Source organism: Anguilla anguilla, chromosome 3 (assembly GCF_013347855.1).
Source record: "Anguilla anguilla isolate fAngAng1 chromosome 3, fAngAng1.pri, whole genome shotgun sequence".
In the NCBI taxonomy this organism is placed as follows: domain Eukaryota; kingdom Metazoa; phylum Chordata; class Actinopteri; order Anguilliformes; family Anguillidae; genus Anguilla; species Anguilla anguilla.
Window position 1 is genome coordinate 57608298 of NC_049203.1, and position 16485 is coordinate 57624782.

At 44.2% G+C, this 16485-nt stretch overlaps 1 protein-coding gene across 3 annotated transcripts; it reads left to right on the forward strand.

The window, feature by feature from the left end:
- Positions 1-482: 482 nt before the first annotated feature.
- Positions 483-16091, forward strand: ntn5 (netrin 5). 3 transcript variants are annotated; one of them, XM_035408633.1, is made up of 8 exons: positions 483-598; positions 7391-7727; positions 8470-10004; positions 10431-10619; positions 11139-11288; positions 12885-12938; positions 13274-13354; positions 13657-16091. In XM_035408633.1, the coding sequence occupies exons 3-8, from the start codon at positions 8480-8482 to the stop codon at positions 14391-14393; spliced, it is 2736 nt and encodes a 911-aa protein (XP_035264524.1). In that variant the 5' UTR covers positions 483-598; positions 7391-7727; positions 8470-8479; the 3' UTR covers positions 14394-16091. The 3 variants fall into 3 exon arrangements, with proteins under 3 accessions (XP_035264524.1, XP_035264526.1, XP_035264525.1); XM_035408635.1 differs by having other exon boundaries at positions 7513-7727; XM_035408634.1 differs by lacking the exon at positions 483-598 and adding an exon at positions 7113-7156.
- The last annotated feature ends 394 nt before the right edge of the window (positions 16092-16485 follow it).

Below are 16485 nucleotides of genomic sequence, written 5' to 3' on the forward strand. Positions count from 1 at the left end.
TGGACTGAGCGTTTACGCACACACCTGGGGAACACTCAAGGGAAGTCATCAATCAGCTTTATGGGCTTCTCTGGGAACGTTTTCGCATTCTCTTTCCTCAAATCACTTGTTATGTTTCCTTTAACTTGAACTCATTTTCCCTCCTGTTTCACGATTTCCATCTGGATCAGCTGTAGTTCATCCATTTTGTCTCTAGCGCTCTTGAGAATTATCCTCGAAGCTATTTGCTGCAGTAAGAAGTAGGGTATTTATTTCTGCTGTGGGTTTTCCGCGACACATGATCAACTACGGAGTTCATCCCCTGGGGAACTCGCTACATTTCAAAGTACTGTACTTATGGGGCTTCAAATTGCCCGCCAGTACACAGCGAAATTCAAACAGCGGGATTTCCACTCCGTCCTCGGTGCAGATGTGAGCCGCGGTAGCGTGTGCTTCTTGACGTCAGAACTGGACGCCCCCTGCCGCGGCGGCAGAGCCGAGAAGGATCAGTTCTCCAGTGCGTACAGTGCGACTTGATGACCGCCCACTTGTTACTCACCAATTGATCAAGAACGCACGTGAAGTGGACAAATGGTGATCACGCATTGAGACGCACATGGTTAGTGCAAATCTAAATTATCTTTTTGTTTTTCTTTCAGTCTAGCTTCTCGTGCCAATTTCTGTGTTCATGGTACGCCAGGAAAAAATGGAGAGATAGCGTTTTAAATTTAGAATCTAAGGACCAGGCATTGACAAGTTGATTAGTTAGACCCGGTCATGGTGCCCAAGTTCGCGCTGCAAGTTTTGTGTATTTACTCCGATGTTAAATACTGATGATGGTAGGTAGACAAATACGCCGTGGGTCCAAAATAGATTTTGGGACTTTAAACTTAAACAGCTCAAACTCACATCTAGTTTTATAGTGTATTCAAGTTTTAATTTGCGCGAAATATTCATGTCTACATTTCTGATATTTTAGTAAAAATTAACTATGACCACACGAAAATCTATTATGTACTGTTTAAAATGTTATTTATGTAGCCTGTAGTGCCTTTTGCTTTGTTTCAGCTTGTGTGATTCCCAAGCACAGCTCGTAGAACTTTATGGAGGAACTTTTTTCATAATTGAGTGTCCCCATTAACAGAACAGTGTAGGGTAAATAGTCTGTACGTTAACCTATTATACGGTAAAATGCCAAAAATCAAGTTCAATATACAATCAAAGGCCAACTGTCCAAACTGTTATTTTCTGAGAGAAGGACAGGTTGTTTATGATCATTTTACTGAAACCTTTATTCCTGCGAAAATGAAATTTTTAACTTTTGCTATGCTGCGTACAAAGCGGGTTGGTCTATCAAGGTGTTTTGTTTGTCATTTGTGATCAGCAAGTGTAGTTATACGGTCTTTTTATTTCGTTCAAACCTCTGCACGAACGGAATGCAACTTCTCGAATGGGCCTACGGAATATATCAATCCGGTGTTGAAAAGTTATGCTACAATTAAACTGTTTTGACACTTCCCATTTAGTCCACTAATGAAAATAAGAGCATGATAACTATTCTATTATTTTATTTGTTTATTAAATGGTTATATTTATTTTTTTTTAAACAGACTATAACGAAATTAAGCTATTTGCCCCTCATTTGTACCATTTATAGCTTACAATGCATTTCCAGTTTTTGGAAATGTCTATAAATGTATTTTATATGCATATCATTCTCATTATCTGATTTATAAGAAAGCTTTATGAATTTACATGGCTACGGTTGAAGATTGTGATTAAAATATACACTAGGATGTTCATTTCCCTTTATAGGCTAATACTCAGACTATTACACAAATTTATTTTTAATAGGCCTAGTTCATTTAATGTCGGTGTTAATGAGTGGAATGTTCTGTTACGCACGCAAAACATATTTTTTGGAAATCAATGGGTTATTTGTGAGCGACTTGTTGGGTCATGTCAAGTGTGTGGGTTCTTATAGGCCTTTATGTTCTTATATATGTTTTGTTGTCTTGGTCATGGAATTAATTCTTTTCCAATATCCCAGAAGGAAATGGCTAAGTAAACTGAACATGTTTCCAGAGTTTGTTTTTTTACCTGCAGAATAGCACATTAACTTGTATTATATCTTCCGACTAATCATGATTTTAATTGGAAGTTGTTTATTAAGTTTCACCAACCCTGTTTTTAATTAATGTTATTTATAGAGAACGTACTGAATGCGCCAAATTCTTGACATTAACCGGTTTCTGGCAGTTATTGCCGATATGTTTCAAAATTGTTCGTTTAACTAAAGGAATGGCCTATGCATCATATGAAATGAATATAATGACGTACCATATAGTTTACTCTTGGCAACACATTAATATATGTGACGTAAATAAGTGTTGCGGTAACTATAAATTATCTGTTAATTTGCCGATTTAGCAAAGCCAAAGGTTAATTGCAAGTACAAGCTCTACTTCCTCACAAACCCCACGGGCATTGTAATTGCCGTGTCAAGTAATTCAATTAAATTTGTACAGGAGTGTGTTTAACTTCAGACCAATCAACGATATTTTTAAACCATTCATGTTGTAAACCTTAGGTAGGTTTTATTTATTAATTTCAATTAATTGAAACGGAATATGGTAAATGAATCGATGACATTTAGTAATAGCCTAAATCAGTTCGCTGACATTACGTTTCAAATCAGCGTGGTGTAGGCTACTGTTCGTATCTTTTAAGTTTATTATCGACCTATTGCTGGTTTGTTGTGCACAGTATTAAATTAACATTGGCCGCTAATTTCATTGGCTATTGTTGGAGATTTTAAAAAACTAGTCTAATTTATCAAACAATACAGATCAGTGTTGCTGCATGCTCTAATATTTTCACGTGATAATTAAATGTAATTGCGTGTTCATTTATGACGTAACGAGGAAGAATATAGGCAGTTTACAATACATTTTTATGTCCAGTCCAATATTCAGTAGGGGGTTTACCTTTTAATCTTTCTCCAGCTGTAACGAACGACAAGAAACAACTTAAAACTTCATTGTTCCGACCTGCCCGCGTGGCACAGCCGACTATTTGAAACTTTATTTTGTAACACATGGTGTAACTTCATTCATCTTATATTTGCATTGCATTTTCAAAGTAATACATTGTTGTAGAATTTCGTAATCGTTTTCTATTAAAGAAAGCATATGTCCATATATAGCCTAGTATATATAGATTTGTGGGAACGATGTGGTGTGGTAGAGCCCTTATTTACTTCTCCCGGGTGGTGTATGTAGCCTAATGTGTAATTCGTTGTTCATTACAAATAATCTCGTTCTCGCAATACACCACAACCGCACTTCCTATTGATGGTTGATTTTCTTCTGTGTATGTCTGCTGTATAATCCGTTAAAATATAGGCTATAGCCTATTTAACCAGTTTTTATGGATATATTTGTGCGTGTGTGTGTGTGTGTGTGTGTGTGTATTTGCAGGCTGGCACACACACGCGCTCACACACAGACAGACTTTACTGATATAACGTTATTTTATGTCCTTAGTTTGATGAAGAGATTGTAAAGATTTTATAGAAAATATGTTGCTTTGGCGCCATGTTTCTGTCATGAATTTATATAGACGAATTATTATTTATTTATTTATTTATTTATTTATTTAAGCATTCTCTTTGAAGAGCATTTGGACAATATGGTTGTGTTATTGATAAAATGACGGGCATTTAGCTATTTTGTTAATAACCAGCCAGGTTTATAGAACAGCGAATGAATTTACAGGGAATATGTTTGATTCACCCATCTTTGAGTGTATAGGCCTAGTACGCTAGATTATGGATTTTCTTACCGTTTATCCATTAGTTTAACATGAAATCATTGACGATTAATTTAAACATCTGTCTTTCAGTATCAACTGTGAATAAAAATAAAAATTAAAAAAAACAATCAAATACACACACGGAACCATACTGTCAATGTGCACGGGCGATTGTAGCGCGGGAGAGTGAAGGTTCACTTAGGTTACAGGCATGTGCTTTAGCATTGACAAAATAAAAGTCCATCACTTGTATTGATTCGTAAAGGTATTTGTTGTTCGTCACTACCCCGAACTCCGCAACTATTTATTTCGTCCCGACCACGAGATTCCCATGGAGTGGCGCGGCTGTTGGAGAGGTGTGAACCTAAAAAGACAGGGGCCTTTGCTAAAGATACGACCAGTGATAATCCATTTTCTAAGGCCTGTCAGTGTACCTCCCTGACGGCCCACTAAAATTAGATTATTACACCTAAAGCAGGGCTCCAGGAATCTTCAACGTGTGTTACACTTATTGTTGACGTCGGAATGTTGTTTGCGATCGGTTGGTATAGAACTATATTATATTATCTGTTGGTTTCCACTGTGTTATGTTTAGGGACAGACTAAGAACAATTGGAAGTTTACAAATGTGTTACTGTCAGTTGTTAACACTAACAGACACGTGTCTGGTGGGAAGTTTCGCCGTGTGTACGTTATGACTTTGAGTGTAATTAGCGCATTTAGAAAGTTAATATGAAACAATAGCCTACACTACTAATTTGTATGCTGCATGGGCCTATTTTGAGCGCAAAGCAGGATAGATAAACCAGCAGCAAGCAATTTTTTCTATCTTATCGATAACCTGAAGTTGCACCTACAAACGTTTCTGTTCTTTATTTTCTGTTTTATAAAATTCAATACTTTGTCTTCCAATTTATTTATTGAGGTTATTTGCCGTTTTGAAAAAAGTGTGTAGTGCACGTATGTGTCGACAAATCTGTGACTTTGCAATGATAGACCGAAGTGTATACCAGCTGCACAATTCACTTTTACTAATTAGGGCAGTCAGTAAGATTAACAATATTATAGTAAATTAAAAATTTTTTTTGGAAGAGTTCACAGTATATAATATCTACACAATATATCATATGTACATATCTGCATATTCCTCCGTAGTCTTTATTTCTCATTTTTATCTCCAAATACATTGTGGGTAAGCATGTTGTTCATTTGCTTGAGGTCCTGGGCTCTGTGCGGCCATCCATCACGTTAGGACCATGCTCGGCCTGTTGCAGAAGCAAAGCTGTGTGTTGCCATGACGAGGAATGTTAAAATGTGTGAGACAAGCCAAATCCAGCTCATCTGCTCTTTTAGATTGGCCAAACACTGGGATTTAGACCACTGGGTGGAACGGAGAAAGCTGGCAGGTACCGAACCCCCTGCTAATGCAGCATCCCCTTCTTCTCAATGCAGGGTGTCCATCTGGAGCTTCTGAGTAATTTACCAGCTCATGACCCCCACCCCCAACCAACCCCTTCCACCCCCCATCCCACCCCAAAAAAACTGAAAATGCACAATTCATATTTAAAAATATGAGAGGTGTCAGTCTTACACTTTTTAGGCTAATGTCTCTTCTCTTTTCTTTTTGTCACTCCCTGTGGATTTTAAGGTGTGGCCCAGAAGTCTATATCCTGACTTTTATATTTTAACACATTTTTAAATGGCTCTTAAGAATCGTTAAAAAACGATTTGAATAAGCAGAGACCTTTCTAGATAATGTTGGAATTACATGGTAAACATCTGTGATACATTACCTGATGTATTTGTTTAGCAGATGCTGTTATATAGAGCTGTCATTTTCTGGAAACTCTTTTAATCTCTAATTTTCTCCAAATTTTCACCATCATATTTTTTGGCCATTCCCGCTGTCAGTCAATGTCGTCAGTTAAAAAAATAGCATCCATTTATAAAGCTTTTTGTTTCCTGGAGAAATTCAAGCTGGAGGCTGGTTCATACACCAAGAAGCAATTACCGCCGGGGCCGCAATGATGGAACTGTGGTCTCGGTGGACAAAGTACTGTAGCTGTCTGGCTCTGATGGAGCTAACAGCAGAAAAAAACAACATGAGCTCGGTGTAGAATGTGCACATACATACACGAGAATGAACCATTAAAGCTTTGACTCTGTGACACTATTCTTTGGGAATCAAATGTGCTTCCTCTAAACACCACATCAAGCACATATTTATGTATTTTAATTTTAATTTTTGGTGGTTTAGTTGTTGAAATTTTTACAGTACTTTTGTTGTAATGTTGTAAATGTATTGCCATAGTGTTTCCTCCGCAAAAACAAATCAAATGTAATTTAGTAGGATACAATCCTTCCCCCTCCTGCACACATTCACATACATGCACACACACACACACACACACACGTACATACAGTGCTCATTTATAGAAACCGGATCAAGGATTTGGATAAAACCTTGAAACCATATCCACCAAGTGCATTGAAGATCCGGAAATGACAAACTCAGTGACAAATGAGCTTGTATTTTGCCCTGGGGAAGGTTATGACACTAATCTCTATGAAAAGCACCAATCCATCAGGAGGCAGTAATAGGCTATGTTTAATTAGTCCTGTAATATGCAATTGGAGTAGTGGGAGCTGAGACAAGTGCAAATCATGGGCAGAGAATTTCTAATCCCTCCTGGGGGCTGTCAGCCCTGAATATCACAACCCCCTGCATTCGTCTGAAAGGGGACCTGTAAACCGACCCCCTTTGAAATCCTATATTCAATTAATCAGTCGATCAATTAATGAGCATCGGTTTTTAAGCGGGGTGATCGGGTTCCCCTGGGGCATGTCACGACGTGTTTGGAATGATGCACCAGACTGCAGGAATGCGGGCTGTCGGGATAGGCCCCACCGTCGCGCCCATCATCACTTCAGCCGTGTTTCGTGGTGTTTCCACTAGTGACACCAAAACAAATTTGTCTGGCCGGGCTATGTGGCCTCCATGGTGGGGGGGGGGGGTTATGGAGATAGCCCCCAACCCCCAACCCCCAGCCCCCAGCCCCACAGGCCCCGAGCAGAGCCTCATGTTTCAGGCGCTGGTCTAATTGAGCACAGTGACTACCCCTGCAACCCTTCCAACACCCTCCTCTCCAACAGGGTTGGTTTATACATCCCTGCTGACTGTGCTGTCAGTGTCAAACGCTCGTTAGGACATCATCAATCTTCGGCAGTTAGGAACATTCCCAGAAAGAAGGGGGCAGGTGACAGATAGAAGGAAAGAAGAAAGAGAGAGAGGGAAGTATACAGCGTGAGAGAGGAAGGGAGGGAGAGACAGCAAGTGACAGAGGTCCATGGAGAGAGTATGCTGGTGGGGGGTTTAAGAGTTTTGCAAAACTAACTTGTTTGTTTTGCAGAACATAATATGATTTCTGTCTGCTTTATAGAGGTCTTCTCTCAATACCCCCAAGTTGTGGGATTTTAAATCATTTTATTATTTGTCAAAATTAATTCAGTTCTTAAAGAGATACTCCACTGAAAAATAAAAAAATGAATAATAAAGCACAAGCCTAATTTTAATGGGGCATTCCATACATTGCTACAGGTAATAGACAGTTGGACCGCCGTGGATGGATACACGGAAAAGTTATGGAACCCTAGCAAAAAGGAAGAACCATCAGATCTGTGTTATGTAATCACAAAAAAAGTCTTGTGGATTATCAACAGATGGATCAATTTATAAGGATTATTCTAGGAAGAGAAGTGGACCACCTAGGATGGAATGTTAAAAGGAAGGATATACTTGGAGAACCTTTCCAGGCTCCAGCTTCATAGATGACTGGTCATCTGCAGTGATGACTTTGACAGTGAAACCGAAGAGGAAATACTCAAAATCTTTCCTGAAAAATCAAGCTCCGCAAAAAATACCGCCTATGTTCGAGGTAAGTGAACATATAGTCTTTCATAGAGTATCACCTTAAAAGGCACACATCTCCTGTGTAATAAACATATACCAGCCATAAAAAATAGAAAAATAAGAAAAGGAAACACATTTAGCTTTTTAGTAGTATCGACTGAATGAGGGGTCAGGTTCTACATTTTGCCTTTTGTCTCCATAAATCTCTCCCTCCTTCTGCCTCTGACTTCAGCCTTTCATTCCTTCCCCTCCCCCAAGTTTTCTCTGTCTCTCACACACACTCTCTTTCTTTGACTCTTTCCAGTGTACAACATACAGCTCTGTAATAATATGAGGAGGGAACCATAAACTTGATGGATGTGGCCCAGCTTGTGTTAGGGCCAGCTGTTACGCATGGTTTTTGTCATCCTTTGTTAGTCCTCTGCATTTGCGCACTTACCTACAGATGCCTACTATTTAAGAGCCTGTAATGTAAAGATGAATATGTTTTTAAACAGCCAGAGGAAAAAGAGCTGTGGTAGAAAGTTTGGTGGGTGGAGCTTAGTGGTGGGTGGCTTGGCTTGTTTGCTGAATTGCAGTTCTAAAGAGGAAATATTAAAATTTTGGAGATTATTGGGTAAGCCACTATGTTTCCATTATAGGCATTGGGGTGATAAAGAAAAACGGGCATTAAGTAACTCCTTATAATTTTCATCACTTTGCAGTTTGACGTACTGAAAACGGAATGATTTTACTTCTTCTGAAAAGTTTTCTTTTTCTCCATACAGGCTCGGTGACATGATGTCCTTGCCCTGCTCCCTTCCCCCTCTCCCTGTACTCTTCCTCTTGTACCTCATCCCTTCTTTGCTCCTTTCTCCTTCCCTTTCTCACTCCCCTCTGCGCTGGACTTCTTCTCAGGACCCCTGCTACCACCTGGATGGGCGTCCCAGGCACTGCCTGTCGGAATTCATCAACGCTGCGTACGGTGTTCCAGTGCATGCCGGCGATTCCTGGGATGGGCTCATGAAAAATGTCAGCTCTCTCACAGACCTCCACAATCCCCACAACCTGACCTGCTGGGTGGGGGTGGGAACTGGGGGAGATTGGACCTTGATGGTGCCCCTGGGCCGCCGCTTCGAGGTCACCTACATCAGCCTGCAGTTCTGCCAGCAGGGGGAGCTGCCGGACTCTCTCTCCATCTCCATCCTCAAGTCCATGGATCACGGGCGCAGCTGGAGCCCCCTGCAGTTCTACTCCACGGACTGCCCAGGAAAATTTGGGCATCCGTCCCGCACCTCGGCCCCGTCTCGCCACCAGGAAACTGAGCCATTCTGCTCTGATCCCCGCCCGTTGCAGAGGCACAGAGGGGGGCTGGTACTTGCTTTCTCCACTCTGGATGGCCGCCCCTCCTCCCCGGACTTTGACTACAGCCCGGTGCTTCAGGATTGGGTGACTGCCACGGACATCAAAGTGGTGTTTCACAGCCACCAAAGCAAACAGCTGAAGGATGAGTTTGGCAGGGGTGGGGGCAATGCTTTGAGGTGGAGGGCTGGGTCTACGGGTGTAGGAAGAATCCAGACAGACAGGAAAGGAGACCAAAAGACTTGGGGGAGACCACGGACAGGCTTGGTTGAACCAGGCATTGGCAGGAAAGGAGGGGAGTTAAGGCTAGGGGGGCAATCGTTTAGTGAAAAGGAAGCACACGTAAAAAAGACAGGAGTTAGCGGAAACAGGAGAGGGGAAGGGATGCATAGAACCTGGAAGAGGAGTAACAAACAAAGGACAGGACATGCAGAAGATGGGCATAATGTGACCAGAAAGGAGGAGGAGTCCCAGCAGAGGGGCGTGGCCTCCTCTAGAAAAGGGAGGGGTGAAGGCAAGCGCCGTGGCTGGAAGAGAGGTCACCAGCGGAGGATGTGTGAGGGCGGAGTCTGTGACTGGACTGTTGAGGGAGATGGGAGCTCCAGAATGCGGGAACTGAGGAAAAGGAGGACCAACAGTTTGAGTGTTGTGACACAGTCAAAACAGAGAAGCAGGGGCCTTCAGCAATCCCCGAGACCTCCATCCTCCTTCTCCCCCCTTTCCTCCCTCTCCTCCCTCTCCGCTCCGTTCTCAGGCCCTCCCCTCTCGCTCTCAGACCTGCAGGTGGGCGGGCGGTGTAAGTGCAACGGGCACGCCTCCCGGTGTCGGCGCGATGCTCAGGGGCGAGCCGTGTGCCAATGTGAGCACCACACTGCCGGCCCCGACTGTGACGTGTGCCAGCCGTTCTACTGCGATCGGCCCTGGCAGCGTGCCACACCCAACCAGCCTCACCCCTGCATCCGTGAGTCTGACCACACGCTGTTTTTTGTTTGAGTCCATTGCATGTCTACATATGTGCTTTGTAATGGTGCATTTGCGTGTTGGTGACTGTAGTTTAATGACATGAAATCTCATGTCACAGGGCAGCAAATGGATAGCATTTAACCATTGTAAACTAACCAAATCTCTCCCACCATTTTCCCACTTAAGTGATATATCAGAAAGTTCACAGTACGCTAATATGCAAATGTTATATTCCATTGGGTTGTAACTGATTGTTGCACCCTGATCCTGATGGTTATAGATGTACATATAGAGTTTATGCAGATGGCTTACATGCACCAAATGGCTAGTTAATCCCAAAAATATTTAAAAACACATTTTATGCTACTTTTCTATCTCTCTCCTTCCCTCTCTACCCTGTTTCTCACTCTTGCTCCCCTCGCAGCGTGTGAGTGTAACGGTCACTCTTCGAAGTGCAGGTTCAGTATGGAGGTGTTTCAGCAGTCGGGACGACGCAGTGGGGGCGTGTGCCTGAAGTGCAGACACCACACCGCCGGGCGCCACTGTCAGTACTGCCAGAACGGCTACACCCGGGATCACGGCAAGCCGATGACTCACCGCCAGGCCTGCCGACGTCAGTGTGTGTGTGTGCGCATACGTGTGTGTGCGTGCGTGCGTGTGTTTGCTTATTTGATGTCTTCGTATTTTTACCATTAAAAAAAAAATGTTTCTGTCAACCCTTTGAGCTCTGCACATAAGTGGTGCTGTTATAAATATGTAGAGACAGACAGGGGTGTAGTGTGAAATTCTGGGCCCTGTGCATATGCAGTCACTGTGGGCCCCCCTTAAAACTGTAAACCAAAGCAAACATTTGTTCTCCCCCAGACTTGTTAGGGTATGTTCTGAGGTATTGAGCAATGTTTATTTCTGGTCTGTATCCTCCCTGTGGGTAAGACTGCCATGACCCGGAGAGGTAAACATTTGTACTGATTTCACTTAGGTTAGTGTCGAAGTTTATTAAGCTCTTGTGTGGGTATAAAAAGAAGTGCTAACTTCTTCCTCTCTGCCTCTTTCTTCCATACCCCCCTTTTTTTCTCTACACACCTTCTTTCTTCACTTCTTCAACCTTTCCTCCCCTCCCCTCCTCTCTCAGCCTGTCAGTGCCATCCGATGGGGGCTGTGGGGCGATGGTGTAACCAGACGTCGGGGCAGTGTCTGTGTCGGGACGGGGTGACGGGGGTGAGGTGCAACCGCTGTGCCCCTGGGTACCAGCAGGGGCGCTCCCCAATCAGACCCTGCCTCCGTAAGTCTGAGACTAATGCACTGTGCTGTTTTCTCTCTGTAAACTGGACCTCCCTCTCCTGATTACAAATTCAGTCTCCCAGTTCAATCAATAATCACTTTATTTCAGTGTTATACATTTGTAGGTCACTACGATTCATTTCCACTGTTATCAATATGCCAAATACATTATTTTTTTAAAAAGTGTAATTAATTCCTCCAAATGTATAAATTCCTAGAGGGCTTTTGGCGCTGTTTTAATCCATGCGGTGACTGGGAGACTTATGCCAGTCCTGAGAGTCTTAGTGGTAAACCTGCTGCACTGCAGCCCTCCGGGACCAGCAGTGGGCGTCGCAGATCTATAATCAGGTCTGGCGGATTTCAGCGTTTATTTCTGCTGTCCCGACCTGCCTCCCCAGCTGTAAGCGTTAATCCATGTGTGTCACTCGCTTTAATCAAAGGGAGCTGAGAACGAGGCGGGCGGCAAGACTTTTAAGCTCCAATCAGGTGACACGATGCAGTCATGCACCTGTTGGTGTAATCAACCCATCAGTCAGTACGGCAGACACATAATTCTTCAAACGAAAAGACTCACTGAAAGAAAACCTTGTTTGTTTTTATACCCGTCTCTCTGCCTATTAATAGACTTCATAAAGGCGGGCTGGATCTTTGAACAAAACTAGAATCGAAATCTTCTCGCCCTGTGCATAACACCAAATTTTCTATCTGTTTTCCTATTGACTGGCAGTGTCTTCTTAACATCAGCTTATCAGAATAATTAATACCCTACCTTAAGTTTATTTTTTGTGTACAACTGCTGTCCTATAGCACTCCAGTGCACCCCCCCATGCGGGTACAGTAAGATAGTGAGTGGTGTACAGAGGGGATCCTGACTCCATATGCCCCCCCCCCCCCCCCCTTGGAGCTGCGCTCCCTCAAAGTCAGCTGTGCGGGCGGATTGGGTGTCACTGTCCCAGTTGTGTCAGAGCTGGAGAAGAGGCGCGGGGCTCTGAAAATGCCTGGGTAATATATGGGTGGCCTCCGACTCCAGCCCTTTCATGGCCAGGGTCAGTGTTTGTGGCGGTGGATCGCAGAGGCCGGGTAACGTTAGACAGATGTCCCGGCAGCGGCGCGCTCGCTGGTGGATCCGCTAAGGGTAACGTTAGACAGACGTCACCCGCCACGCCGCACCGACCGGTGTACTGTTGGGTGGGCGACCCGTCCCCGGGGGACCACACACATGCACAAACTGGCCCAGACAGACACACTCGGCTTGTACACAGGAATGCCTCGTGCACACATAGCGCGCATATTCGCATTCTCTCTCATTCGACACACGCATACCCCGACACCGGGGGCCAAAGCTGCGGCTCTGTGGGCAGCGGCGAGCTTCCGCTGGGAGCAGGACGGGATCTGTGACTAAAATCACCTGTCAAGTCCCCAGTGTGGCGCTAACTAGATAGTAATTGGCCAAGTAAGAAGTGGTTTTTATCCATACTTATGAAATAATAAGAATAAGAATTCTCTCTTTTTTTTTTTTTACTGTGTACTTCTTTCCTCTTTCTTACTGTGTATGTGTGCATGTGTGTGCATGTGTGTGTGTTTGTATTCCACATAGGAATCCAGGAGGTAGTCCCTACAACACCAGTTTACCAGCCCCAGTACAGCATAGGTGAGAGGCTTTCTGACTGAAAGTTTATTGCCCACTTGGTCCATATCATGTTTAATTGAAAATAATAAAAAATTTGTTAAGGAAATTTTGCATTGTGTAGCATCCGTGTCTTAGCCCACATTTGAAATCCCACTGCTTTCCTGTTTGTGGTGTCCCCTGCTCTGACTGGGATATGTCGCCCCCCTGTGGGAACTGTCTATAGTCTGCGGCATGAGGACAGTCACTGGATACTGTGACAACAGTGACAGACCACATTGTAATTAGAGTGTTTGGCATGTGCAGCTGTCAGTTTTAATCCTATTATATTACACTCTCTTTTCATCCCTGTCTCTAAGCTGAGGAGTGCAATTCCTATTGCCAGCCATCCCAGGTTAAAGTGAAAATGAACCTGGAAACATACTGTTTGAAGGACTATGGTAAGTGACTGTCCCAAAACAGGAGTGTTGTTGGACACAGTTATCCAGAGCAGGGCCACCTAGCTGTGCCAGGATGCATAATATACGATATTTGCATTTACCTTCTCTCAACCCTCCATACTCTCTTTCTCTTTCAAATGCCAAGTATTTGGTACGAATGTGTACTGTACTTGTACTTGATGATAGTGTACTTGGTGTATATTATGTACCGAACACTGAAAGGTTGTATAGTGTATCCTATACTATATAAGGCAATTATGAGAGGTCTGGATTGATATCATTGTGCTGCCTTCTCCTGTCAGTATTAAAGGTGCAGGTGAGGGGAATGGAGCGTTCTGGTCCCTGGTGGCAGTTTTCTGTGTGGGTCCAGACCGTGTTCCGTGTCGGGGAGTCCCGGGTTCGGCGGGGGCAGCAGGCCCTGTGGGTGCCTGACCGGGACCTGGGCTGCGGCTGCCCCGCCCTGCAGGTGGGACGCACCTTTCTGCTGATTGGAGGAGAGGATGGGCAGAGCTGGGGTCCGGAGGACAGCCGGCTGGTGGCGGACCGTTCCTCGCTGGCTCTACCGTGGAGGGAGCACTGGAGCCCCAAACTAAGGGGGTTCCGGGGGCAGGACAGGAGGGGGCGCTGCCCCATCGACCCCCCAAGGAATTCCACTCGTTCCCCTTCCCACTGGCGCCCCCACAAGGAGTTCACCCCTCCACACCTAGTGCCCCCGCCCTCAGAATCCCTGCCCCCACGCCCGCACCCGCCGCCACCCACAGAGACTAAACTGCTGCCTCACACACACAACCCGCGCGACTCACTGAAGCCTCATCCCACAGAGGAGGGGGGGAGCCCTCCACACCAACAAACAGATCACACACACTCTCCGCTGCAGGACGAGGGGGACCCACAGCACCCCATCAGCAGTGTGCCGTCCCCGGACACGCCTCTCACCCCTCCAACACAGCAGTCCCATCCCAGACCCAAACCTGCACACACCAGGAAGCATTCCCCCGTCATACCCACCCCCACACAGCCGCTCCACCCCCCACACTGACAGCACAGCTTAGGGGGAGGAGGAGAAAAGGGGGGGGGGGGGGCTCAATGTCATGGCAGTGTAGCTGAGTGACCTCACCCCCCATTGTGACTCTATGTGAGGCAGGAACACTGTGGGGTAACCGATGACTCGTGGAGCTCTGTCCCCATGTGGGCGTGCCCCCTGCCCCACGGAGACAGGTGAAGCTGCGCTGCGCGTCTTAAAATGCTCCAGGGGTTATTTCTGACTTGTCGCCCCCAGCTTTCGGAATGAACTGCACTTGTAACAGACGTGTCCCGTGGCAGGTGAGCAAAGAGAAGATGGGGGTGACCTTTGGGACTCTGCAGCTATTCCTGACCTCGCGGTACCAGAATAAGGACAGTCAAGGACATAGCGTTCGTTCCCTTCCTTTACTAATGCTGCTTATACTGAGCTGAAGGCCTGATGACGTGGATTGCAAACGTTGAAAACAGGACGTTGGGAGAAACAGGGTGGCTGCGTTCACAGAAATCATACCAAACGAAGTATCACTGTATAGTTTATTAGCCTTATTCTGTCTTAATTACTTACACATGTGACAACATGAAAAGGGAGTTGGATATCTGGGTCTGGTATAGAGTTTTTCAGCTTCCATCAGCTATTATATTCCACATAATAAAACATTTATAGAAAGGAGGGAGTCTTTGAAAGTGTGCTACTGATCTCCCTGTGATCGTACCATGGAGCTGTGAGGATACATGCAAGAAGGATGCTGCCATAGCTCTTTAGCCATTTTATAATTTCTCTGCTGAAATGCACTGTACATTAAAATGTGATGAGGTCAGCAAACAAGAACTTAATTACTATAAAATCTATATTTTGTTATTTAATTTCATATATGTATTTATCACTTTATCCCAAATCAATAGTTCAGCAATTAATACTGTGTAAATTAAAATGATACTAACAGTTTGATACACGTAATTATTATTATGAAGTCAGAAGGGTAATTTCTTAATCCCAAATATTATGACCCCATTGATCTCTAGAATCTGGTTTTCTAGCTTTCATGAAATAAGGTAATCCCTTATGGCATTAGAGTACTTAGTTAATGGAGAGGTGTGCCCATATGCAGAGAGCGCTGATGGTTCATGAACACTGTTAGTGTTTGCGTGGCTGTGTCCCTGCTTGGCTGAGTGACTAAAGACAGAAAGGTCAGATATTTGCAAGTTAACCTCGTATCGATTGCTCAGACATATCAAGTAGATGGCTCTCGCAGGGCTGATGGGCACATTTTCTTTTACAATTAACAAATACCCTGGATTTGTTTTCCAGAGAACAAGCTTTTGTACCCTTTAAAAGCACCCAAAGAAGAAGACTTTTTCTTGTTACCCTACTGTGATTGTAAATGTTCCCCGTGTTGTGTAGTTGAGTCAGCCAGACTGACACATCTAAAAAGAGCTGGACCCACACATACAAAACACACACACACACACACACACACACAGGCACACACACACATGCATGCACACACACACGGCCCTGTAAGTGGTCCAATGACCTGGTCCATACCAAGTGATACTTGGGGTGTGTTAGTCTGTGGAGATACAGGAGTTCATGTGAACCTGAAGAGGAAAGCAGATGTGGAAAATCATGTATTCAGAAGTGACCGTTTTTTCCTGTGTGGTTGACCATCCCTATTGTAGCCCTTGTATGAAAATAAATAGGAAAAAAGCCTGATCATGACTGATTGAGTTTCTGTGATGTGACACACCAGATGCAGGGAATTAATCTGTTTAAAGTGGGCATGAAGTATCTCCCACTCCTGACATTTCACCTTTTTAAAGGATTTGTTTTCGGCTTGTTTGATTTGAAATCCTTGAAAATCCGTTTTGACACACTTCTACATATCCATCCAGCAACTGCATATGTGTAGCATGTACGCTGTAAAACAGCATAACAGATTATCAGTTGTATAATTCATGTTAGCACATGGCTCTAATTATAGGAAGTACACAAGTAGGCCTGTGTACTGTACATAATCCTTACAGCAGACTAAATGTATGTGCACATACATTTATCAAATGAGAGATGCACATATATACACACATGCACACTAGCATACTACATAGAC